At 41.8% G+C, this 27,993-nt stretch overlaps 1 protein-coding gene across 3 annotated transcripts in view; it reads right to left on the bottom strand.

Moving 5' to 3' along the window:
* NUP54 (nucleoporin 54) overlaps nt 1-27,993 on the bottom strand; it is a 75,224-nt gene that overhangs the window by 38,924 nt on the left and 8,307 nt on the right. Inside the window, exons 3-6 of one of the 3 annotated variants that reach the window (XM_073600947.1) lie at nt 16,586-16,747; nt 7,237-7,323; nt 1,602-1,748; nt 1,239-1,468 (exon numbers count right to left, since the gene is read on the bottom strand). In XM_073600947.1, coding sequence (XP_073457048.1) covers nt 1,239-1,468; nt 1,602-1,748; nt 7,237-7,323; nt 16,586-16,747 — 626 coding nt within the window. The remainder of the gene's footprint in view (nt 1-1,238; nt 1,469-1,601; nt 1,749-7,236; nt 7,324-16,585; nt 16,748-27,993) is intronic. The other 2 variants (XM_073600948.1, XM_073600955.1) reach the window with 2 other exon arrangements.

Genomic DNA, 27,993 nt, shown 5'->3' with positions numbered 1-27,993 from the left:
TAGATAGATAGACACACACACACACACACACACACATATACATACATACATACATATACACACACACACATATACACACACAGAACAAGGTTGTTCAAAAAGTTGATACTTTGCACAAAAGACAAAAAGTGGCATTACATTTTTGAAAATTAGAATCTGCCAATAACCTCAATATATCATGCATACCTTTGTATTCACATTGCTTACAGTTTCCATCTCAACCATGCTCCTTTTCCCCCTCACTCTGCTCCTGCCTCCCAATTTCAGAGACACCATGCGATCAATGGTGTCACTCCATCGCCCTGCTGTAAACATTCCTTGATTGCTTGCACCAGTGAAGAAGCACATTCAAGTTTGTTCCCCGCTGTGCAAAAGGGGGTATGTTCCTACTGATTTGAAAATCAAGCTAGGAATGCATGCAAGTCTTGTAAATACGAGAAGACACCATGACTGACACCTATGCACGAGCTTGCGTACTAAGCAGCATGACTGACCTAGCGGGTGCATAATACACAGGAGCGTGTGAAGTCAGAACCAATATTTCACTATGCACACCACAAGGAAGAATATTCCTTCCTCTGAGGGCATTTCAAGTGTCTAAAACACAAATCAAAAACCAAATATCAAGGTATGCTTCATGTTGGTCGATTCCTTTCTTAATTATGAATGGCTAGAAGATGTTCAATTGTTTGGTTCTTTGTTTGCTGGGTGCAATAGTTTATTTTTCACTGTAAGTAATAAAGGGAGAGCGGAGATTATATACAGGGGGTCCCCGGGTTACAAACAAGATAGGGACTTTAGGTTTGTTCTTAAGTTGAATCTGTTTGTAAGTCGGAACAGGTAAATTTTTTAAGTGTAGCTCCAGCCAAAAAATCTATTTTTAAGTTTTGTAGATAGCATAGGGAAGGGTTATCACCCCTGTAACATTTGTTTTGCTGTCTGTGCCCCTGTTCATAAGATTTCACCTCACTTTCTGTCCCAATGACAATTGGATTTTGAAAATTTGGGGTTATTAGGGAAATAAGGATAGGTGATAAAGCATCAGTGGAGACACCTTTTTCCCATATTAACTCTTACAGGAGTGAATTTCCCTCCCTAGGGGTAGATTTCCTCTCACTTCCTGTTGTCTCCCTCCGTTTGTAAGTAGGAGTCGTTTGTAAGTCGGGTGTTTGTAAGTAGGGGACCCCCTGTATATATATATATATATCCACAGTATAATGCAAAGTACTGCAAGTTACCTTAAACCGGCAAAAATGGTTTTCCTGCGTGAATTCCACAGGGGGTATATTACTGTTAAAGTAACCTTTTCCTGTTCCCCATAAGGCCTGAAGTTGGTTCCATTTTGCCAAGATGGCATCTCTCTCGTCACCAAGTAATGTTGGCGCATTAAGGGCACTTGCTGCATTGTACAGCTGATTTGACTGAATCAAGTTTTGTGCTGGCTGCCCAAAAAGTCCACCTCCAAGAACTGGAATAAAAAGAAATTCCAAATACATAGCAATGTGATTAAACCATATAAACAGCTGACCGATTTATAGGTCAAATCACTCAAGCTGACATACAGCTGGCAAAAAGCATCACATGCAGAGGTGTTCACTAACCATTCTGTTGTTGTTGCTGCTGCTGAGGTTGAGTATTGAAACCAGTCAAACCAAAACCAGTTGAAATACCAGTGCCGAGACCAGTGTTCGTTCCTGCTCCAAAAGTGCCAAATCCAAATCCTTTGTTTTGATTGCTTCCAAACAGACCTAAAGGGTACGTGAATAACCAACAATGAAATGTCAAATAAATCTACCTAAAAGTAAGGAAACCAATGTCGTACACAAACATGCATAATTTCTACAAGCAAGCATGAAAGCAAACATTATACAATAAAACAGCCTCAACAATTTGCAACCTCGGTTAAAAGGTGGTAATAACACAATGCCATTTTTAGTATGAGGAAGACAGCACAGACTGCGAACTTAAACGCTGGCTTATCTTTCGATTGCACTAGACGTTAGAGGAAACCCCTTGTCACCAGAACTAGTGCCCCCTTGTTCTGGTGAAATCTTTTTCACGCTAAGTGAACCTGACTTATTAGAGTCCCTTCTCCACTCAAAAAAAAAAAAAAAAAAAAAAAAAAAAATCAGAGTTACGTACCGCTAACGTCTTTTCCAGGAGTCTTTCAGGACAGCCACCTTTGAGAGACCTCGGCTCCTCCCTTCACAGGAAACACCACTTTAGCTTCAAGATTTAAGCCCCTCCTGCCCCACTGGACCCTCAGTATCCTAAGAGAACCTCCGGCCAGCTGGGGTGACACAAGAACATGTCATACACAACTTTTAATCCTGACTGTTCCCGTCAGGGACCCAATTAGCATGTTGGGGGAAATTGAACCAGCAAGCACAGTGCTGCTAGACGGAATTGCTACCCACTTAGCCAGCCTCCTTATTGCAAACACAGTTTTTGGGTGGGTATCGGTGCTGCCCTGAAAGACTCCTGGAAAAATACGTTACCGGTACGCAACTCTGATTTTTCCTAAATGTCTTTTAGGACAGCCACCTTTGAGAGGATAAACAAGCACTTAACCCTAGGGTGGGACCACCACTTGTAGGACCCCTTTTTTCTCCGAAGGTCCGATCCTTAGTGATCCACAGGTCCAACCTGTAGCATTTGACAAAGGTGCTACAACCTTTTAACATCCAACTTATGTTCACCTACCGGATTCGAACAGGAAGTTGGCAAAATAATTTCTTGGCCTCGAAGCCACCCTCTCAAAAAAAAAAAAAAAGAAAAACACACACCTGGTACGGAAATATTGGTAGAAAAGCCCTCCCCCCCGATTGGAAATGCCCTCTGCATACCAGCTGTTGAAAAGGTCTCCAGCAGATGGAGCGGGTTTCCCCTTTCCTGCTACTTATTAGGGCCAGAACTCCATCCGAGAAGCTCTTCCCTTTAGCAATTCTTCCTCGGAAGCCATGCAGGGAGAATTCACCACTCCACCTGGGGACAGCAGAATGAACCCTGAGATGAAGGTCCTCCCGGATTAGCAGTATCCAGGAAAATTCCACGCCAGTTCGTACCAGCTTGGGAACCACAGCCTCCTGGGCCAAAGCGGTGCAATGAGAATAGAAGACATAACCTTGGTTTGAAGATAAATAGGAGCAGGTCTTCCCTGGTTCCACTGTCAGCCTGAAAAAAATTTTGACAGCTCTCCACCATGTGAATGTGCAGATAAGTGTCCCTCAGGTCTATGATTACCATTAAGCAGTTTGGAGGGAGGGGACAGTCTACATGGAGCCTTCTGTAGGTTAATCTGTTCCCCCAGGCCCTGAATTATGGGAAGTCCGAGAGTCAGGAGTTATGTTTAACAGAGGGAGAACAGACCTTTCTCTATATGAAGTGGCATGTTTCGGGTGCGAACCCAGAAACTCAGTGCTGGTAGGCAGAAATGCTAATCCATTAGCCACCGTTCTGCCACTTTTATCCCTCTGGTCATGGAGTGATAACAGCTTCTACTCCTGGATTCCCAGGGCGGCATGGATGGCTCCCAAGAGATCCTCCACCTCCTCCAAGGAAGGCTTGTAGCGAGAGGGTCTAAAGGACTCACCGTCCAACTCCTCTACCTCAGACTCCACCTGGGAGCCTGAAGAAGCGCTAACTGGCTCCTCTACCTCCCCTAAAAAAGGATTTCCTCACCGGATCCTTTGATGGCTTCCACCCAAGCTTCCAGGACCAGGAAAACGATTTTTAAAACAGCATACCGATGTGGTATTGGTAACAAGGCCCTTGCCTATTTTCAGGATACTCTGCTGTTTACTATTCAAACCCCAAGCAGACGATACCCTGTCCAAGACTGAACCTTTGGTTTGAATGCTGCTAGTCCGGAGTGCCAGCCACTAAGTCACTGTTGATATAATGTTTTGGATTTTTCAGGGAGGATAGTAAGGCTAACGTTTTTCCGTGCAGCTTGGCAAACTGGTGATGAGCGGCCGGGGGTGGGCTTGCAAATTCAAGCCGGTGACCCCTCCTTACCATCCCCAGAAGAAATGATTGGAGTAGACCACTACCCGCTATTGGAGGAAGGCCCCCAATCTTCTTTTGGACCGTTTGGGAGGACAAACCCCCTATTTGCCCCGCCTTTGTGACCCCAAGACCTCTTTGAAACGTTGGCCTTTGGGACCCTAAATTCTCTCTGAGGGCAAGACTTATTCCTTGCTTGCCCGTACTACACCAGACGGGAATGGACTCTCCCCTTATCAACTGTCCGATCTAAACGGTTTCCAGACCAGGACCCAACCAAAACAAGCCCTCCGTGAGAATCCCACAGAACTTAGCCTTGGACACACTGTCCTACTGCAAAGTTTTAACTGAGATGACTAGGGCTGACGATCTGGCAGACATATGCATTAAATCAGTCGAGGCATCCGCACTATATGCCACTCCCCGCAAGAGCATGGGAAAGGAGGACAAGATTGTCTCTGTCCCGTTCCTGCCCCTATGGGCACCGCCCTAAGGTAGAGTCCCAGGTGTCCTTCAAGAGCGAATCCATCCTCTTGTCCATGGGATCTCTCCCAAGTAAACCTGATAGAAGGCTGCGTCCAGTCTGGGTACCCTACCGACTGACGTCCTCCGTGAAAAGATAACCTAAGCTTCAGGGCCCTTGAAAGGAAGGGTTTCCTCCCCAGATCTTGCCAATCTTTGATGGCTTCCACAGACCTTCCTGGGCAGGAACAACTTCTTTTGTTCCCCCAGGCCCAGATACACCTGGTCATGGAGTGATTCTCCTGGATTCCCAGGGCAGGTACGGATGTCTCCCAAGAGATCCTGCACCCCTCGAGGGAAAGCTTGTAGCGAGAGGGTCCAGAGGGCTCACCACCCAACCCCTCTCCCCATGACTCCACCTGGGAGCCTGAAGAAGCGCTAACTGGCTCCTCTTTAGCTTGTCACCAGTGCCCCCCCCAATGCTCCTCCATTAGCGGAGGATAAGACCGGCGGGCAGGTGCAATACTCTGCTGAGTTGGCGGGGGGCCAGCCTGGGGCTGAACCCGACTGAAAAAAAAGGGGCATGCTGGGGATTGCAGTTCCTCAGGCTCACTGCACAAAGGGCATGCTGGGCATTGCAGTTCCTCAGGCTTATTGCACAAAGGGCATGCTGGGCATTGCAGTCCTCCAGCTCACTTTTAAAACCAAATGCAAGGCCATACTCCTAAGCAGAGTGTCACCTGGAGTGTGCCTAGGACCAAACACCACCAAGGTCCCAGTACTACCTCCCAACCCCTCGACCATCAGAGGGGTCAACCTCCTTGGAGCTATCAGGTAAAAAGGGAAAAGGAATACCCACCCCAGGGTTCCTCTCACCATAGTGGCTGGTGCTGGCATTACCAGGAGTAGTCTGGGCATCCTCTTCCTCGGACATCTCCCACTGAGGATCGTGATGGTCCGCCTTCCTGAGCCGCTCGCTGACATCTAAAGCGTTTACAGGCTTGTACCAGCCAGAGCCTGGCCCTCTCTCAAACCGTGGCTGGAACCGAAAGCCACTGGCAGAAGTGCACACCCCCACAAGACGTGACATCACTACTTCCTCCAGTCCAGCCTCAAGCTCCCTAACTGGCCACACAACGCGTGGAGGAATGGTGCACCTCCGATGACACCCCCCCTTGGACAGAATGAAAGCAGGGCCCCCGAAGCTTCTTCCCCACCAGGAGAAGCTGGGGTAGCTAATCAGCGGACCTAAATGGTACCTTCCAAGGTCCAAGGCTCCACCAACCAAAAAATAGAGATAGGGAGAGCTTCTCCCCACAGTAATAACTGGTTTCAACCTCCCCAGTTAATCAGCCCTGGTTCCCAGCGATGTCTCCCTGCCGGAGGAAACACCAAAACTGAGGGTCCAGTGGGGCAGAAGGGGCTTAAATCTTGAAGCTAAGGCAGAGTTTCTTGTAAAGGGAGGAGCCGGGAAAAAAAAGACTGTTTCTTGGTGCCAACTGGTTTAGGCTGGAGTCATTTTATATGTTTTTGACCAATGTACAGTATATTATATATTGTTTGTTGTCTATAGTTAAAATTAGGGATGCACTGAAACATATCAGCATATTTTGCTGATAGAGAAAAAGGCGCATATAATGGCGCCTAAAACTATTTTAGGCTGGGTTCACACTTATGCGATTTTAATGCAGGTTTCCCCGCATCCAATTCACATGACAGGAGAGGGTGACCGGATCTCAATGGAGCCAATTCACACAACTTCAGGGTGGCCGCGGACTGCAGAAGGGTCCTGTGCGTCTTTGGCTCAGTTTCAGGTCCGAATTCACGCAAAAATTAGGACCTGATTTGACCCCTGCAATAAAAAAGGGAAGCGCTGAACCCCCTGCTGCAAGCCACTCTGCAAACAGTGTGAACCCAGCCTTACTGTGCTTATGGTGTCATGAGACCCAAAAAAAAAAAAAAAAAAAAACCTTGTGAGTTATTGAAGCATTTTTGCTACGTTTTCAATAAATTTCAATAGGAAAGTGCAGCAAAAAAAAAAAAAAAAAATGCAGCAAGCAAGATTTTTTTTTTTAAACACCACAGCGAGAGAATATATATATATATATATATATATATATATATATATATATATATATATATATATATATATATATATATATATATATATATACACACACATACACACACATATATACACACACAGTCATTTTTGTTTTAGTGCATTCTTTTCAAGAATACCAAAATATCCGTTCAGTGCACCTCTAGTTGAACTATATAACATTCTGCTACTCATGGAGCATTCTACTGTTGACGTTTAAAGCAGAAGCACCTCTCTTTGCCCGCAGCCTTCTGGGACACAACATAGGTCCTAGAAGACTGCGGGACCATTCACAAAGCGCAGCGCAGCTGGCACAGGGCCAGTGGGACTCCTGCTGTGAATCCAAAAGGCTTCACGGGCTTTAGTTAGGATGCTAGGGACCCAAAGCTCAGTAAAGAACAGGCTCGAGTGAAGACAGCAATGGACCCCTGGAAAGGTAAGTGTTCTTGTATTAATACATTTTTTCCTTTTCTTTTTTTGAAAGCAAAATGTAGGCAAACAGAAAAATGGCATTTCTGTAAGCTCATGTTGGTGTGAGGCAGCTGATTTTTTGTCATCCTTCTCTGGACAGCTTATCACATCAAATTTTGCCACTTTGCAGAGGAACTTTTTATTCTGAGCATCCACTCTGACTGGCGGTAGGTTACAATGAATCTCTATGTTCTTACCTGTTGTGCCAGTGTTAGTAGGGGCTGAGAAACTAAAACCGGTGCCAGAAGCAGTAGTAGATGTGGTTCCAAAACCACCAAAACCACCTGAACAGGAAGAGGGAATTATTAAGTATGTCAGAAGGTAGATTTATCAAGTGTTTTGAAACAAATAAATAAGGTCTCAACAAAAAACACTGAAAATGCACAAAGCCAAACAAGGAGCAATTAGGATATAAGGTGTCAGGAAAAGTATACAGATGTAACAAGATGCAAAACAATACTGACATAAGAATGTAACATGCATACACATACATATTTTTAGCCTTGCCAAATTCAAGCTATGCATACACTGATGCCTTTGTATATATAGCATTAAAATATCTAGTAACATCCACACACATTTGACAGGAAACCCCCCCCCCCCCCCAAAGTAATACTTTCCTAGGAGACCTTATTAAGGCCTGTTCCCAGTCTAACCTGACACAGGTACTAATCTTTCCCTACCATTTTCTCTACTCAAGTAAACCACATACATTCAAATAACTTAAAATCATCATATGTAATACATTCATGCTCTCAGAAAATATTAAATACACAAAAAAAAAAAAAAAATACAATATAATATTGCTCTACCATATAATCATAAAACAAAAAAAAAAAAACAAAAAAAAAAAAAAAAAAAAAAACTAAATACAAAATTGATACAAAAGGACGTTTCCTGGAAAAGCTTATATAGGCTCTACGGATTTAGAAATCCTTCCTATAGCATTACATAAGGGTCCCTTCAGCTCATTCACAACATAACCTGCTGCGCTAGGCAGAATGAGATATTAAAGCAACCTGGGCATAAGTATATGAAAAATCCTTTCAACTCCTCCAACAACTATACATTTACCTTTTAGATCACCGCTACCACTGCTGTAAACATGAGCCTGCTACTTCCACATATGCAGTGGAAGGCTACACACTGCCGCCCCCCCCCCCCAATGTAGCACTTGGACCTTGGGTGGCTAATCGCCAACCTCTTGCCATATGGGATGGGGCATGTCAACAATTTATGGTGACTTTGCAGGTATGGCTGCAGGGACTAGAATGGCAACAAAGCAAAGGTAAATGTATAGGCACCAAAGCATGCTTAGGACAAGATAGAGAATTTTTTTTTTCTGTCAGGTTTATTTTTTAAATTTAATGCATTTCAGGGTTTGGGGTAAATATGTAAAGTTTCATGCAGAGAAAGGTACTTTAGTGACAGGAACTCCATCTGTTCTTGGTGAGAGCAAAACGTTCCTTTTGCCAGTGAAAGTAGCACTCTTAACGTAACCTCCCCCAACCCCATAATTGCAAAATCAGTGTTTTTTTGTGTTGAACCACCTACATATAGTGGATATAAAAAGTCTACACACCCCTGTTAAAATGCCAGTTTTCTGTGATGTAAAAATATGAGGACAAAGATAAATCATTTCAGAACTTTTTCCACCTTTAATGAGACCTATAAACTGTACAAATCAGTTGAACAACAAAACTAAAATCTTTTAAGTGGAGGGAAGTAAAACTATAAAACTAAAATAATTTGATTGCATAAGTGTGCACACCCTTAACTAATACTTTGTTGAAGCACCTTTTGGATTTTATTACAGCACCCAGTTTTTTTGGGTATGCGTCTATCAGCATGGCACATCTTGACCTGACAATATTTGCCCACTCGTCTTTGCAAAAACACTCCAAATCTGTCAGATTGTGGGGGGCATCTCCTGTGGACAGCCCTCTTCAGATCACCCCACAGATTTTCAGTTCGGATTCTGGACTCTGGCTGGGCGATTCCAAAATGTTAATCTTCTTCTGGTGAAGTCATTCCTTTGTTGATTTGGATTGTCGTCATGCTGAAAGATGAATTTCCTCTTCTCTTCATGTTCAACTTTCTAGCAGAAGCCTGAAGGTTTTGTGCCAATATTGACTGGTATTTTGAAATGTTCATAATTCCCTCTACCTTGACCATGGCCCCTGTTCCAGTTGAAGAAAAACAGCCCCAAAGCACAATGCTGCCACCACCATGCTTCATTGTGGGTATAGTGTTCTTTTGGTGATGTACAGTGTTTTTGCACCAAACATATCTTTTGGAATTATAGCCAAAAAGTTCAACCTTGGTTTCATCAGACCAGAACACATTTTCCCACATGCTTTTGGGAGACATCAGATGTGTTTTTGCAAAAATTTAGCCAGGCTTGGATGTTTTTCTTTATAAGAAAAGGCTTCCGTCTTGCCACTTGACCCCACAGCCTAGACATATGAAGAATTGTTGAGAGATTGTTGTCACATGTACCACACAGCCAGTACCTGCCAGATATTCCTGCAGCTCCTTTAATGTTGCTGTAGGCCTCTTGGCAGCCTCCCTGACCAGTTTTCTTCTCGTCTTTTCATCAATTTTGGAGTGACGTCCAGTTCTTGGTAATGTCACAGTTCTGCCATATTTTCTCCACTTGATGACGGTCTTCATGGTGTTCCATCCATGGTATATCTAATGCCTTGGAAATTCTTTTTTACCCTTCTCCAGACTGATACCTTTTAACAAGGAGATCCCTCTGATGCTTTGGAAGCTCTCTGCAGACCGTGGCTTTTGCTGTAGGATACGGCTAAAAAAAATATGTCAGGAAAGACCTATAGAACAGCTAAAATTTATTTGGGGTTAATCATAGGCACTTTAAAATGATGGCAAGTGTGTACTGACTCCTATTTAACCTGAGTTTGAATTTGATTGCTTAATTCTGGACACAGCTACATCCCCAGTTATAAAGAGGTTGTGCACACTTATGGAATCACATTTTATTTTTTTATTCTTAACCCCCCCCCCTTAAAGGCTTTCAGTTTGTTTTTCAACTGAGTTGTACAGTTTATAGGTCACATTAATAGGTGGAAAAAGTTCTGAAATTATTTTTTATCTTATCCTTGTCATTTTTTTACATCACAGAAACCTGACATTTTTTATCCACTGTACCAACCATGGTGCACAGGAAGGGGCAGTCCATAGCTCAACTTAATCAGTGAAAGACAAATATCCCATGATGACGACTACCTTAGGAGAGGAGGTGTAGATTGCGCTGGTCTGACTCAGTCAGTCACTGCTGTAGGTTTTATAGGGTTTGGGCAGATATGAAGAATTGGTTTCCTGAGGTTTGTGCCCGGTTGGAGGAAAAGGTGGTGGTGCGCCCAGTTAGGGCCTGGACTGCTACCTCGGGGTATGGCTTTGTGGTCGAATGACTGTGTTTGCCTGGAAAGAAGTGAAAGTAAAGGAGCGCCCGGTATTCAGTAAATTACAGGCATTAAAAGGTTTTATTCTAAGTTTTTAGCACTAAAATGAGGCCAACGCGTTTTGGGGGACTAAGGACTCCCCATCAGGGCTGCTAATGAAATTTGTTAAAAAGATAGTCCTGTTAGGGGGTGCCTTTGGCACATAGATCTGACCGATAGATGCCCAATCGCTGGCTGTGTTCATAGGCAGCATTGAGAGAGGAATTTTGAGCCATTTGATAATAAGTACTACAGGTTTCAGGTCTATTGGGAACTTCAGGACATATCTAAGAAGGCATCTAAAACTATAAACTTTTATCAATCTAATTAAGAGACAAATAAGCAATATTTTAACAAAAAAATGTTGCGGGTATTTGGCCAATTTACATATTCAGAGAGTAGCAGTGAAATTCCAACTTAATCCCACTAGCACAGACCGTTGTTGGAGATGCTCACATGATAAGGGGACACTGTACCACATTTATTGGAGCCGACTCGAAAATCAACCCCTATTGGAAGTTATTCCAAGCCTTATTGCAATGGCTCTTTGATGCAACTGTTCCATTCACCCCAAAATGTTTTCTGCTGGGCCTATCCCCTATGCCAAATCTTACAAAAAACTTCTTAGTCATATTCTCACGGCAGCAAGATGTCTCATAGCTGGAAAAACACTAACCCACCCACTTCAACCACTTTATATGCTAGAATCAAAGTCATAGAAGTCATGGAGGAACTAACAGCTAGACGTAATGATAAACTTGAGTCCCCTAATCACACGTGGGAACTTTGGCACCTTAAAAAAAAGGAGGGGGGGGGGTGTTCGGAGAACCCACCTTGGTGGCCCCACCTCTGATTTAGTCTGTTCCTTGCCCATGGGGCTACTCCTACACTTCTGGAATGCTGAAGCTCTCCTTTTGCGCTCCCTTTCCTTTCTCTCCCTCTGTACTCTCACTTGTGCCCCCAGAGTACCTGATGCTTCAGAAACCATGACTCCCCTTACAGGTTTCTCTGTAACTTTATGCAATATTTACAACACAGTATGCTGTAAATGATGTGACAGGTTCACTTACATTACGCTACCATTGTTGGTTACTAAACACAATGTTCTCCCTATTTACTCAGGTACGTTTTTGCGGTTTTATATTTTGCGGTCTTTTATTTTAACCTACTATACTGTGAGCTTAGTCTACTCAGTGTGAAGTACTGTATTCCATGTTTGTATCATCTTTCATACAAATTCCAAAACAGTTATTGGAAAAAAAAAAAGAAATTCCAACTTAACTAATCACGGTCAAACTTCCTTATGGCAGTGGTAGGGTACTGCATCATGTTAGCCATTGATTAATGTAGAAAGTCTGTTACCCTTCACTAGGTCAGTTAATAATGCAAGCTTTCGGGGTGCCTTAGATCCCTACTTCAGGCTTTATACATTTATGAAAAAATTTCTGAAACCTACATATTTAAAATACAGAATTACAGGGAAAAAAAAATCAATTTAATATAAATATATATGAAAAAAAAAATTATTTTTTTTTCTGGACACACTTGGGTTGTATAATTTTGAGAGAATTGCTGACCTCTACAAGAATGCCCGACCGGGGTGACAAGTTTGGCAGGACATCTCATCTAGCTGTCCAGAACTTCCCGCTTTCTAAACTAGGTCAGATTGAAGTAAAGTGACCACCCCCTGCAGCCTCCTGGGATGCCAATGTCACACATCATGAGGCAGTGTTTTGCCGATGGGTGCATAAACACAGATTCTGTGCATACGCAGGCATGACACCACTCTAGTAGGTCTTTGGGAACTGGCAGAGGCCCAGCAGCATAATTGTGCATGCACTCATGGGGCAAGTATCTGCAAGATCCCAGATACCAGTGGCATGTGACTGTGTGCAAAGGAAACACCAGTCAGCGCACAGAGGTGCCACAGATCTCTGCCATTTCCCAAATACCTGGCAGAAACCTGTGGAACACCTGCGTACACAAGTGATTATTGAAGATGGCAGCTCTAAGAAGGCACAATATAGTTTCAGAACAACTTCCAGAAATGTATAAAGCCTAAAGGATATCACAAAACCAACATTTCTGCATACTTCCTTATACAAATCTTCTGAAAACATTGGACTGTAAGTGAGCCAAAATATTGAATTTTCTGTTCAATTTCATCTAAACCGAGTAAGCTGTACAATTGGGCTTTTACATGCGTGCCCAGCTTAAGACATAGAAACATGCAATGTCAAGGATGACCCACCCAGAGAGAGGAAAAATATTTACATTTATTGACATGCAAACAAATCAGTTAAGAGCATCACACTTTAAAAACTGCACATGGAACATGCTTAAACTGAGCGATGATGATGATAGAGCTGTGCGATTAATCGTTAAAGAATCGAGATCGCGATTCTATCCCCCTCACAATCTTAACACAGCACTTTCCCTATTTAGCGGAGAGCTGACAGCTCTCAAAAAAAAAAAAACAATTTAGTTCTTTAGCTTAAAGGAATGAAAGACTAAGGCCCCTTTAACACTTGTGCGACTTGTCCTGCGACTGCAAAGTCACATCCCACGATTTCCAAATGAGTACCAATCATATCTGTGCAACTTCAGTGCGAGTTGACACAAGTTTACACAGGCATTCCCTGAAATTATGGCAAAAATCACGTCAAAATCGCGGTAGTGTGAAAGTGGCCTAAACAGTTTTCTGACACTTGTTATTTACAAATTAAAAATCAGTATTTTTTGCTAGAAAAGGACTTAGAACCCCCAAATATATATATTATATAGCAGAGACCCTGGAGTATAAAATGGTGGTTGTTGCAATATTTTATGTCACACGGCATTTGCACAGCGGTCTTTCAAAATGCAACTTTTTGGGAAAAAAATACACTTTACTGAATTATATAGGAAAAAAAAAAAAAAAAATTAAAGTTAGCCATATTTTTTTGTATAATGTGAAAGATGTTATGCCGGGAGAATCATGATCTTTGTTCCAAGCAAAAAAATCGTGATTCTCATTTTGCCCAGAATCGTGCAGCTCTATGATAACTGTCAAACCCTTCTGTCCTAACAGCCAAGTCCAAAAATATTCTGTACAATGGCAAGCAGTATGCAGGAGGGATGTTTCACCAACTGACATGACCTTTAGAAAACTATTAAAGCTATTTAAACTCAAAACAATATTCTATTGCAGAATACCAATTCCTAAAGTGCAACTTTAGCCAAAAAAGTCCTGCTAGATCACTTCAGGCTGGCCCTTTTGCAGGTATAACTACATAATACATTAAAAATAAGTGCCTACACTGTTTAAAATATAATAATATACGGTCTCACCCTGCTCTGCACATGCTCAGTTGCTCTCTATTTTTTGGCACTGCTGAGTTTGTAAAGGCCCATCTGCTGACAGCCTTAAAAAGTGGAATTAAACCCTCCTATCCTTTACACCCAGGGAAACTTCTTCTGTTTGAACTGCAAGTGCCATGGCGCTGCACATGCGATTAGTTAAATGTGCCCGTTTGCATTTCCAGCATTCCAGGAATTTGTTTTTCAAAACCAGTAAATCATTAGGTTTAGTTCCGCTTTATGATTTGCTACTGGGGCTTGAGGCAATTTACAGCACACACTAATTTGGTAGCATAATCATTAATGTGGAATGTATTGTTGCTTGCTAAAGTGTATTAAAATGCATCTAAAGTGCATTTTTTTATCAAGCTGTTATGGCCAACGTTCTGCTTTAACCACTTCAGCCCTGAAAAGAATTTACCCACTTCCTGACCTGGCCATTTTTTGCAATACGGCACTGCGTCGCTTAAACTAACAATTGCGCGGTGTTGCAAGGCTGTACCTAAACAAAATTGATGTCCTTTTTTTCCCTACACAAATAAAGCTTTTTTTTGGTGGTATTGATCACCTCTGCAGTTTTTATTTTTTGTGCTATAAACAAAAAAGTGCAACATTTTTTTTTAAAAACATAATTTTTTAGTTTCTGCTATAAAACATTTAAAAAAAAAAAAAAATGCAAAGAAACAAAATTTATTCATCAATTTAGGCGGATATGTATTCTGCTACATATCTTTGGTAAAAAAAAAAAAAAATACCCAAAGTGTATATTGATTGGTTTGCGCAAAAGTTATTGTGTCTACAAAATAGGGGATAGATTTATGGCAATTTTATTTATTTATTTATTTTTACTAGTATAATGGCGGCGATCAGTGATTCTTAGCAGGACTGCGACATTGCGAGGACAGATCGGACACCTGACATTTTTGACACTTTTTGGGGAACCCATGACATTACAGTAATCAGTGCTAAAAATATGCACGGTTATTGTACTAATGACACTGGCAGGGAAAGAGATCAAGGGGGTAAATGTGTTCCTGTAGGTGTTTTCTAACTGTATGAAGGAAGGGCTCACTGGGACAACACATGGATCAGTCCTCTGCATAGCAGAAAGACAGGATCTGTGTGATCTCCCCTGTCAGAACGGAGATTTGCCTTGTTTACATACCAAACATATACTTACCTCCACTGTGCAGCTCGTTTTGCACAGAGGGGCCCCGAACATCCTCTTCTGGGGTCACCCGGCAGCTCTAGCGGCTCCTCCACGCATTTGATAACCCCTTTGGAGAAGCGCTCTCCCGAGGGGGATTACCTGCCAGGCGCACTCCCGAGTCCAGCATTTGCGTCCACAGACACAAATGCCGGACTCGGCCCCGGGTCACTGGATTTGACTGACAGGAACGGGAGCCAATGGCTGAGCTGCTATCAATCTATCCAATCAAAAGCCGGGACCCCAAGGAGAGAGGGACAGCGCGTCCCCACCAAGGAGATGAAGGGGCTAAGGACAGGGGGGGGTGTTTACCTTAATGCATAGGATGCATTTATGTGAAAAAACACAACCCCTTTAAGTTCTTCCAATCTGTGTCCATGCTGTTTGTAAAACTTGCTTTTGATTGCAAATATCATGGGATGTAGGTAATAGCACAGAAGAATCTGCTGTAAACCTTTATAAATCAGACTTCAAAATATCTTGGTTCTAGAGTCTATGAAAGAGGATTCATTCCACCCACACATACCCAAAACTAAAAAGTACCAATTTTTTAACAGAACTGTAGACAAATATAAAAAAAAAATAAAGAGTAATATGCTTAAAAAGAAATACTGGAAATTTTTCATCCATCTTTGGACAAAGTTATAGAACAGCAGAATTTAATCAGACAATTGGGGAAGGAAAAGAATGAATTTTAGGACACCATAAAGAAAAACAGAATGAAAGCCGATCATGACAGAGGATGAAGGGAAGATGGTACAGGCTGCTGTCTATAAGACACTGAGCAAAAGAAGGCAGGCCAGGGACAGAGAGAGGATATCTGACCACGAACAGAGGATGCGGAGCATGACCCCCACATGGGCCACTTAGGAATAAAAGGAGGGAGAGGGAGAAGAGGCAGAATGGGAGCTTATTGCTGCTGATGTGTAAAGGGCCGTGTGGTAGCTATTAATGATCAGCTGGGCGAGGGTGCAAAATGGGAGTTAGTAAGAAATTCGCGTCACAAGGATTACAAAAGAAAACGTCTTGCTACCACAGTTCATAGGATAGAAAACGTGAACAGTAAAACGGTATATTTTTGCTTCCATTATTATTTTTTTCCTTTTGTACAGGTGGATCACAAAGACGACGTACCCCACTAAACTGAACAAAACTTGAGATGGCAACAGATTGGTGGAATGTGTGTGATATAGAACTGCAGTGGTCCAAGAATCAAATTAACTTCTAGTAAAAAAAAATAATAATAATGTAAATATCTAATCAATGCATTGGAATGAAGCTTGGACCTGTAGTAGAAGCAATACTACTCAAATTTAGCTTTATTTCATATATCGGTAATTTTGTTAGAACACCCTTCAAGACATCAAAGAGCTGAATCCCAGAGACATATCACAATTACACCCATCAAGGCAAATATTTCACTTAATTGTTAATACAAAATCACGTAGCGATAAATGCTAGTGTATATCACTTGGATTCTTGGATCACTGCAGAGGAGACCATGACAAACATCACATACATTCTTTATTTTTCTACCTGCACTTGCCAGGGCGTTACCAAAATTGAAGGGTGGCGCTGGAGCAGTGGAAACACTGAAGTTCCCAATGTTAAAGTTTAGGGCAGGGTTAGCAGCTAGTCCGAAACCACCAAAGTTAAACCCAGTGGTGTTGGACGTCGCTGGCTCAAGCCCTCCAAATCCTGATGAGTGGGAAGCATGAAGAAAAAGGTGGCAGGAAGTAAAAACAAGTTTAGAGAGGATTATAGGAAAGCATATATCCAGGATGGTTTAATAAAAATAAAAGGAAAAGGAAAAAAAAAAAAAAAATCATATATCCACGTTGGCTTTATTAATAAAGAATGAAAACTCTCGTACATAGTATGCCAAGGTACTGCAATTACATATTTATATACTATATATTGAACAATCTAAAAAGTTCTCACATTTGCCACATTTATACAGGTGAAAGGTATGTTTATGTTGATGCAACTGACAGTATCAATATTCCACACCTTCAGTCTTCAATGAAGGGGGGTACATGCTGTAGGGATTAAAATGCACTTCAAATCCTAAGGTAAAGAGCCCCCATCCCCCACTAAAATAAGATGCAAATCGGTTTTTAATGGATTAAGTGCCTGTACATCTAACTAGAGTCTATTACTCTTGTTTCAGAAGAGCAGATACCAAATTTCTAAATTTTCCTTAAAGTGGTTGTAAACCTCAGTCATGGAATTTGAGCAAAGCACATATATCTGCAGTGGTTACACATCTCTCCCCAAAAGTGTCATTTCTCTCTGGTGCTTCGTTCCTCTGTTATCAGTGCGAGTCACTTAGGCCCCTTTCACACAATCGGACCGTTCAGATCCGCCTGTCAGTTTTGACGGCAGACCTGAACGGGCGCTCCATGTTAGTCTATGGAGCGTCAGATGTCAGCGGAGACATGTCCGCTGACATCCGACTCGGTCCGATCCCCTAAAAGCAGACGGATGGCTCTACGTCCAGGTCCGTCGCTGGTGGATCGGATGAGATCTGATGAAAACGGACATGCTGTCCGTTTTCATCCGATCCCTCCATAGGCTGCAGCGGCGCCTGACAAGACCCTCCCCGCTCAGTGAGTAGAGAGGGACCTGTCATCCGCCGGCTCAGCGGAGATCAACAGACTGATCTCCCGCTGAGCCGGCGGACCGAGGCGGGCTACGTAGAAACGGAGTCCGCCTCGTGTGAAAGGGGCCTTAAGAAGTTTTCCAGACATACTTGTGTCCGGAGGGAGAGCACAGAACCGAGCGCGCCTATTCACAACAGTTCTTGTGCTGTGTGGAGAGGGGCGTGTTCCTTTCCTCCAATAAGCTCTCACACACTAAACTGCATACTCTCCACCTCCTCCTCTGTGCTGTTGATAGATGAATTAAGATTTTTAAAAGAATCTACACTTTTGAAGGGGTGTAGAGAGAAGACTGCAGATAAACAAGTAAAACCTATGTAAGAGGATTTGTTTAATCTCGGTGTATCATCTGAGGATCTTCACTTCACTGAGTATATGTGAGGATTTACAACCATACATGCACACACTTTGATGTGTTCCTGCAATTCTTTACAATCACTGGTACAGACTTGAGACATGATGTGTGTTATCACTCTCCACAGACATTCTTTATGACTGAGAAACTGAGCAGCACAAGATTACACTGCTGGATGATATAGGAACACTTTACCCATTGGAGAAATTTCTCTTCACTTCCTTGCCTGGTAATACAACAGGAAGAGTGAGAAACAAATCTCTTCAAAGTGATAATTCCCCTCAGCTGTCACCAGAACAGCGGGTGCCCCTGTTGGAAGACCTCCCCTCACCACAAGTTTGGGTCCTTTTTGCTGACCACCAATTCCATAAAGATGTAAGGGTGGCTTCACATTGATCTGCTGAGCTTGGGCTGCAGTGTACCTGTGGTTTTCATGCAGGTTAGCTTTCTGAAAGCGCACCAAAACTACAAGGGGAAAGTGCAGCTAAGCCACGCAAAAACCATGTGTACACTGCACAGCAACCAAAGTGCAGAAGGTCAATGTGAAGCCATTCTGAAATTTAGATTGCCCATCGTTTTCTGTCCGGTTAACAAGCTATAAAAACCAAAAGAGAGAGTTTCCAAACTTTCCTTACGCTAAAATAAAGCCCCCCTAACACCCCTCACATTTTTGTAAATATATTATATGTTTTCATGTGACAACACTGAAGAAATGACACATTGCTACAATGTAAAGTAGTGAGTGTACAGCCTGTATAACAGTGTAAAATTTGCTGTCCCCTCAAAATAACTCCGAGCCAATAATGTCTAACCCACTGCCAAAAGTGAGTACACCCCTAAGTGAAAAATGTCCAAATTGGGCCCAATTAGGCATTTTCCCTCCCCGATGTCATGTGACTCATTCGCGTTACAAGATCTCAGGTGTGAATAGGGAGCAGGTGTGTTAAATTTGGTGTTTTCGCTCTCACCCTCTCATACTGGTCACTAAAAGTTAAACATGGCACCTCATGGCAAAGAAAGAACTCTGAGGATCTAAAAGAAAAAAAAAAAAAAAAAAAAAAAAAAAAGAATTGTTGCTCTACTTAAAGATGGCAAACCTTGGCACCCCCACATGTTTTGGAACTACATTTCCCACGATGCTCATGCACTCTGCAGTGTAGTTGAGCATCATGGAAAAAAAATGTAGTTCCAAAACATCTGGGGTGCCGAAGTTCCCCATCACTGGCCTAGGCTATAAGAAGATTGCCAAGACCCTAAAACTGAGCTCGGTGGCCAAGACCATACAGCAGTTTAACAAGACAGGTTCCACTCAGAACAGCCAAGCCATGGTCGACCAAAGAAGTTGAGTGCACATGCTCAGCATCGTATCCAGAGGTTGTCTTGTCCTGTGATCTGATGAGAGCAAGGTAACCTTATTTGGTTCAGATGGTGTCAAGCGTGTGTCGCAGCAACCAGGTGAGGAATACAAAGACAAGTGTGTCTTGCCTACAGTCAAGCATGATGGTGGGAGTGTCATGAGCGCTGCCGGCACTGGGGAGCTACAGTTCATTAAGGGAACCATGAATGCCAACATGTACTGTGACATACTGAAGCAGAGCATGATCCCCTCCCTTCGAAGACTGGGCCGCAGGGCAGTATTCCAACATGAAACCCACCTCCAAGACGACCACTGCCTTGCTAAAGAAGCTGAGGGTAAAGGTGATGGACTGGCAAAGCACGTCTCCGGATCTAAACCTATTGAGCATCTGTGGGGCATCCTCAAAATGGAAGGTGGAAGAGCGCAAGGTCATGGAGGAGTGGAAGAGGATTCCAGTGGCAACCTGTGAAGCTCTGGTGAACTCCATGCCCAAGAAGGTTAAGGCAGTGCTGGAAAATAATGGTGGCCACACAAAATATTGACACTTTGGGCCTAATTTGGACATTCACTTAGGGGTGTACTCACTTTTGTTGTCAGTGGTTTAGACCTCAATGGCTGTGTGTTATTTTAAGCGACAGCAAATTCACACCGTTATACAAGCTGTACACTTACTACTTTACATAGTAGCAAAATGTCTTCAGTGTTGTCACATGAAAAGATATAATATATTTACAAAAAGGTGAGGTACTGTATGTATCATTTTGAAGCTAGTAGTGTGTTATAGTTCCAAGGTTATCTTGTTGGATATTATTGTGACATATTTCAGCTAATAAAATTAAGAAAATGCATACATTTTAATCTAAAATTAATAAATGTTATGTAAACAGTATTAAAAAAAAAACGAATACACTAACAATTTTGTCCTATAGTACACCATTGTCAAACTTTCACATTGTAGAGATGGATCCTATATGCAGAACATGCCTAAAAGCCCCCCATTCACACAGGTGAGATTTGTCATGCAATTTGACAATTCCAGATCGCATGACAAGTAGCGCCCCATTGTCAGCAATGAAACAGTTCAAATAGCTGCGACTCACGTCACATCGACTTTGATAAAGTTTCCTGCACTACTTTGATGACTTCATTGCGACATGCATAGACTTCTGTTGTATGAAGTCACAATGAAATTTGCAGTGCAAACCGCACTGATGTGCAGCTTTGAAATTGTGCTAAAGAACCGCAATTTCAAAGCCGCGCTGGTGTGAACAGGGGCTAAAGGTTCATTCAGACAGACGTTAATGCCCATTCTATGTGCTAAGCTCCTGTTTCCTGCGTCTACCTTTGAGCTGTGTGCAAGCAGCCTATAGAAGTGGAGGCAGACGGAGCAGCTAAGACAAAGCCACATGTCGAAATTTGACATGCATGCAGCAGTGGGTGCACAGATTCGAACAAAAGGGAAGATCAACTAAAACTGGAACACAGAATCTGGTGCAGCTGTATATAATAACCAGTTTCCAAAGTCAGCTTGTTCAATTTTTTTGACAATAAGACTCTATTCACACTAGTGTGTCTTCAAAGTCATGCATCAAAGTAATGCAGGAATCTTTTCAAAGTCACAAATGTTGGAATAGGTGCCATTGAATTCAATAGACTGCAACTTTATGTGTCCAAAGTCACATAACAACAAGTCACACTAGTGTGTACGGATCCTAAAACCTAGAAGCTAATTATTCTACACAGCTGGCCCAGATTCTGTGTGCTCCAGTTTTAGTAAATTCCCCCCTTCCTGTGTTTAGAGCCATCCACTTGCTCCTGCACGCATATCAAATCTTATAATGTGGCTGTGTTTGGCCATGTGTGTGCAGTCAATGTGTCTGCATCCACCTCTATAGGCTGCATGGGTGCATTTTCAAGGAGGATGTAAATGCAGAAAACAGTGGCTCAGTATGCAGGACGGGTGTCCATGCCTGTCTGAATGAGCCCCAGTATTCAAGCACATGAAGGATACAGTAGCCTAGCAAAGCAAGAACTAGAAGTTTATTTGCCAGGTTGTACCCCCTCAAACAAGCACACTGCATACAATTTTAAATTATACCATCCCAGAATTCTGGCACTCCTCCTTTTGCCAGCAGCATCACACTATGCAATACGCTGCCTTGGCGAAGGGTGATCAGAAATCATATTACATGGGATATATTATATCCCTTTGACTTACATTCTGAGCTATATCGAAACTTGGGAGGTGAAGTGAGAAGCATAAAACTTCACTTAACCCGATCCCCCCAGCTCTTATGAACAAATAGTATAATTAACACAAAATAAGCAATTCCATCTCTAACTCTTTTCTGCCAGCATTGTACCATTTATTAGAAGGTTTAAGAGAGTGGTTTTCGTCATAGATAAACAGTTAGGTACTTGGTAACTCATTTTCTGGGAATCTTCCAGGGCAACATCTGAGAAAAGGCTCCTCCCACTAAAACAGGAAACACATCCACCCTTATAAAAAGTGACCCATGCTTATACACCTCAGTCATACAAAAAGTACAGAAAAAGCAACAGGTCAAAGAAGTGCAATTATATTAATACTTACTAAGAAAAAAAAATACCAGCCATTACAAAACTTAGGGCTGGGTAGCTGTGCTGCCCTGGAAGATTCCCAGAAAATACGTTTCTCAAGTAATTTTCCAAGGCAGCATCTAAGGAAGTATGTTTGTGCTTTTGGAGGCTTTGTGACCTTTGGTGGACGACAAACATTGCTGATGTCTTTTTCCAGTCTTTTAGCTGTTCAAGTAGACTATGGGACATCTAATTTACAGTCTATAGGATGTTTCTTGTTTGGCATATTTGCACAGAATGAGGGGAATAATGACATCTTGTGCCCTGTGAAACACAGAGAATACTCTTGGCAGGAAAACTTGGATCTGTTATTAGGACCATCTTGTCCATGAAGATGGTACAGTAGTGTCCTGAGCTGGAGAGCGCTTGGATTTTGCTCACACTGCATCCTGACACCAAAGAACCCAACAGAATTGTTTTAAAGTGTTTTTGTGTTAACAAGATCCTGGTCCCTTAAAGCAGATTAAACAGCACAGTGCTTTTGCTGTGCAATCTGTTCCCCTCTGAGCTGTAAAAAAAAATAAATAAATAAAAAACCTGGCTAATCCTCCCACTTCCTGTATCCCCTTCTCTGCGATGCCTGCGAAAATTAGGGCTGCTGAGCCCTGACCACCATGGTCAGCTTATGTCCCTTCGTCATCCGCAGCCCTGCACTCAGCTCTCCAGGGCCATCAAAAAGTGAGAGGGTGCCCCCTTGTCTGTTGATGTAGGCAATGATGGTGACATTCTCCAACCAAACCTGTACCTGTCTGCCCCTGATCAGTTTCTTGAAGTAATAAAGCTCATTCCACTGCCTTCAATTCTCTCATTTCTGGGCCCATATCTTGTTCCAGGTACTAGTATGTCTTTTAAATGTGCACTCCATCCCACACACTTGCATCCGTTATACTAATTGCATTGTTTCGTCTCATGGAATCTTTGACCCATAGGGGAATCTGCATTGAGTTTTCTAGCATTGTTGGATTCCCATTCCATTGAGAATAGGCGTCTTTAGGTCCAGTGTTGCCATGAATGCTTTTGGCTGTATTATGTTCTTGATGGAATACAAAATTATTTTTAAATTTCCTTCTTGTTTAAAGGCTTTACGTTCAAAACAGGGTGGATAAAAATCAATGATATAAAAAAAAAAAAAAAAAAAAATTTAAAATCAGATTTATACTAATAAAATGCTTTTGGAGTAAAGATCTAAATATAGTTTTCTATTTCAGATATATTAATAATTTAGCTTTTTCAGCATTAAATGGAGCTTGGTTACGTAGCACGAGGCTGTATATTTTGCATTATTTAAATTTCTGGTAAACACATTCAATGAATCCAAGCTTTGCAAGCTGAGATAACATGCACTGCATTAATGCATTTACACAATTTCACAGTAACCATGAGATAAAACAAAGTTCAGGAATATTCCTTTATCCCATTGTTTTGCAAATCTATGTACACTACAAACTGTACCTCATAAGCTCGGGCCGCTGACAGAGGCGATTTTTTCTTTTTATGACCCCCATGTTTGAACATCCATTGGATGGGATCGTTGTTTGCATCACCAGGACATTCAGTGATCCGTATTGGAGTTCTGGTTCCCTACCACTAAACTTGGCTGACTCACTGCTGCGTGCACATGGGTCCACAGTTTCTGGTAAGAGTACCTATCCCTTACCCTAGGTGAAGGACGCACTATCCCGGGTGATCTGACATCAACCTTGGTTCTTCTATTTGCCTTTGATTCCACTCTCATCAGCTTGGCTCACAGTGTGGACTATTCAGCAGACCACGTTTGCTCTTTAAATTAACTTATCTTTATTCACTTTAATTACTTAATTTCATTGCACATATGCATTTGTGTTGTTTTTTGGATTCAGTTTGCACTAATGCACTATTAATGAGTCACTGTTTACTTGCTTTTGCAGTTTATGAGTTATTGTTGACTTGTCCATGCAGTCTACCCCTCACATGGTTTATTGCATTAGCTTCTATGCACTCGGTTATAGCAAACGCTTTATACCTGTCATACAGATATATTTTTTGTTATCTAGCACTGCACTTGTATCCACTTATCATCCTTTCAATTTTGACACATTGATTGTGATGCTATCTGCTGCATCACATTTTTGTGCTTGGTAAGCGCAGTAATTTCAAGTATTTTTCAAACTGTATGTTTGAAATCGGTTGTGATATCGCTGTTTTACTAACCTGACAGCTTATTATTCTAAATAGGAAACCTTCATTTTGTTAGCAAATATTAAAAGATTCTAACTAACAAGAAGTCCTTACATTTAAAGAGCACCTGTCATTTCAGATCCATCATGGCAGCGCCTGTTAGCGGGCATCCACTCACCTGCTGCCGCCATGTCCCTCACCTTGTTGTGTCACTGCCGCATCACCAGCCATCCTATTAAAGTGAATGGGACTGTGAGTCAACAGCGGGTCAAAGGAGGAGCCACCGCAGGACAGAGATGACAGTTGCGCTTTAACCACTTCAGCCCCGGAAGGATTTACCCCCTTCCTGACCAGAGCACTTTTTACAATTTGGCACTGCGTCGCTTTAACTGCTAATTGCGCGGTCATGCAATGCTGTAACCAAACGAAATTTGCGTCCTTTTCTTCCCACAAATAGAGCTTTCTTTTGATGGTATTTGATCACCTCTGCCGTTTTTATTTTTTGCGCTATACACGGAAAAAGACCGAAAATTTTGAAAAAAAATGATATTTTCTACTTTTTGTTCTAAAAAAAATCCAATAAACTCAATTTTAGTCATACATTTAGGCCAAAATGTATTTGGCCACATGTCTTTGGTAAAAAAAATGTCAATAAGTGTATATTTATTGGTTTGCGCAAAAGTTATAGCGCCTACAAACTAGGGTACATTTTCTGGAATTTACACAGTCTTTAATTTATGACTGCCTATGTCATTTCTTGAGGTGCTAAAATGACAGGGCAGTACAAAACCCCCACAAATGACCCCATTTTGGAAAGTAGACACCCCAAGGAAATTGCTGAGAGGCATGTTGAGCCCATTGAATATTCATTTTTTTTGTCCCAAGTGATTGAATAATGAAAAAAAAAAAAAAAAAAAAACAAAATTACAAAAAGTTGTCACTAAATGATATATTGCTCACACAGGCCATGGGCCTATGTGGAATTGCACCCCAAAATACATTTAGCTGCTTCTCCTGAGTATGGGGATACCACATGTGTGGGACTTTTTGGGAGCCTAGCCGCATACGGGGCCCCGAAAACCAATCACTGCCTTCAGGATTTCTAAGGGCGTACATTTTTGATTTTACTCCTCACTACCTATCACAGTTTTGAAGGCCATAAAATGCCCAGATGGCACAAACCCCCCCCAAATGACCCCATTTTGGAAAGTAGACACCCCAAGCTATTTGCTGAGAGGCATGTTGAGTCCATGGAATATTTTATATTTTGACACAAGTTGCGGGAAAGTGACAATTTATTTATTTTTTTTTTTTTTTTTTGCACAAAGTTGTCACTAAATGATATATTGCTCACACAGGTCATGGGCATATGTGGAATTGCACCCCAAAATACATTTAGCTGCTTCTCCTGAGTATGGGGATACCACATGTGTGGGACTTTTTGGGAGCCTAGCCGCGTACGGGACCCCGAAAACCAATCACCGCCTTCAGGATTTCTAAGGGTGTACATTTTTGATTTCACTCTTCACTGCCTATCACAGTTTCGGAGGCCATGGAATGCCCAGGTGGCACAAAACCCCCCCAAATGACCCCATTTTGGAAAGTAGACACCCCAAGCTATTTGCTGAGAGGCATGGTGAGTATTTTGCAGCTCTCATTTGTTTTTGAAAATGAAGAAAGACAAAAAAAAAAATTTTTTTTTTCTTTTTTTAATTTTCAAAACTTTGTGACAAAAAGTGAGGTCTGCAAAATACTCACTATACCTCTCAGCAAATAGCTTGGGGTGTCTACTTTCCAAAATGGGGTCATTTGGGGGGGGGTTTGTGCCACCTGGGCATTCCATGGCCTCCGAGACTGTGATAGGCAGTGAAGAGTGAAATCAAAAATTTACGCCCTTAGAAAGCCTGAAGGCGGTGCTTGGTTTTCGGGGTCCCGTACCCGGCTAGGCTCCCAAAAAGTCTCACACATGTGGTATCCCCGTACTCAGGAGAAGCAACAGAATGTATTTTGGGGTGTAATTTCACATATTCCCATGGCATGTTTGAGCAATATATCATTTAGTGACAACTTTGTGCAAAAAAAAAAAAAAATAATAATAATTTGTCTCTTTCCCGCAACTTGTGTCACAATATAAAATATTCCATGGACTCGACATGCCTCTCAGCAAATAGCTTGGGGTGTCTACTTTCCAAAATGGGGTCATTTGGGGGGGTTTGAACTGTCCTGGCATTTTATGCACAACATTTAGAAGCTTATGTCACACATCACCCACTCTTCTAACCACTTGAAGACAAAGCCCTTTCTGACACTTTTTGATTACATGAAAAAATTATTTTTTTTTGCAAGAAAATTACTTTGAACCCCCACACATTATATATTTTTTTAAAGCAAATGCCCTACAGATTAAAATGGTGGGTGTTTAATTTTTTTTTTTCACACAGTATTTGCGCAGCGATTTTTCAAACGCATTTTTTGGGGAAAAAACACACTTTTTTACATTTTAATGCACTAAAACACACTATATTGCCCAAATGTTTGATGAAATAAAAAAGATGATCTTAGGCCGAGTACATGGATACCAAACATGACATGCTTTACAACTGTGCACAAACGTGCAGTGACAACAAAATAAATACATTTTTAAAAGCCTTTAAAAGCCTTTACAGGTTACCACTTTAGATTTACAGAGGAGGTCTACTGCTAAAATTACTGCCCTCGATCTGACCGTCGCGGTGATACCTCACATGCATGGTGCAATTGCTGTTTACATTTGACGCCAGACCGACGCTTGCGTTCGCCTTAGCGCGAGAGCAGGGGGGACAGGGGTGCTTTTTTTTTTTTTTTTTTTTTTTCTTTATTATTTTTTTGCTTTTTTATCTTATTTTAAAACTGTTCCTTTCATTTTTTTTTTTTTTTAATCATTTTTATTGTTATCTCAGGGAATGTAAATATCCCCTATGATAGCAATAGGTAGTGACAGGTACTCTTTTTTGAAAAAATTGGGGTCTATTAGACCCTAGATTTCTCCTCTGCCCTCAAAGCATCTGACCACACCAAGATCGGTGTGATAAAATGCTTCCCCAATTTCCCAATGGCGCTATTTACATCCGGCGAAATCTAAGTCATAAAATGCTCGTAGCTTCCGGTTTCTTAGGCCATAGAGATGTTTGGAGCCACTCTCGTCTCTGATCAGCTCTATGGTCAGCTGGCTGAATCACCGGCTGCATTCTCAGGTTCCCTGTTGAGACAGGAGAGCCAGAGAAAAACACGGAAGACGATGGGGGGGGGGGGGGGGGGGGGCATTCTCTCTGCTTGTAAAAGCAGTCTAGAGGCTAATTAGCCGCTAGGATTGCTTTTACATGAAAGCCGACCGCTGGCTGAAAAGAATGATACCAAGATGATACCTAAACCTGCAAGCATCATTCTGGTATAACCACTCAAAGTCGTGAATGCTGTACCTGAAGACAAAAATATGGCTAACAATAAAGCACAGTAAACGGTAAAGTATAAAAAACTGCATACCTGAAAAGCAAACATGATAAAACATAATAACAATAAAACATTGCAGAATAGAATACAGTAAAAAAGAGCAGAACAATAGAGAGAATAGAGAGAGAGAGAATAGAGAGAGAACAATAAAACGACAACTATTATTTTTTATTTTATATTTTTGTTTGTGTTTTTTTTTTTTTTTTTTTTTTACACTTTTTTTGTAACTGTACCTTTTGTAACTGTAACCGGTTCCAGGTTCGGGTCTCTCAAAATGCGATGGCATCTTGGGAGACCCTGTGAAAGT

Source organism: Aquarana catesbeiana, linkage group LG01, assembly GCF_042186555.1.
Source record: "Aquarana catesbeiana isolate 2022-GZ linkage group LG01, ASM4218655v1, whole genome shotgun sequence".
Classification (NCBI taxonomy): domain Eukaryota; kingdom Metazoa; phylum Chordata; class Amphibia; order Anura; family Ranidae; genus Aquarana; species Aquarana catesbeiana.
The sequence above is the reverse complement of the archived record's forward strand: the minus strand, read 5'-3'. Positions and strand labels throughout refer to the sequence as shown.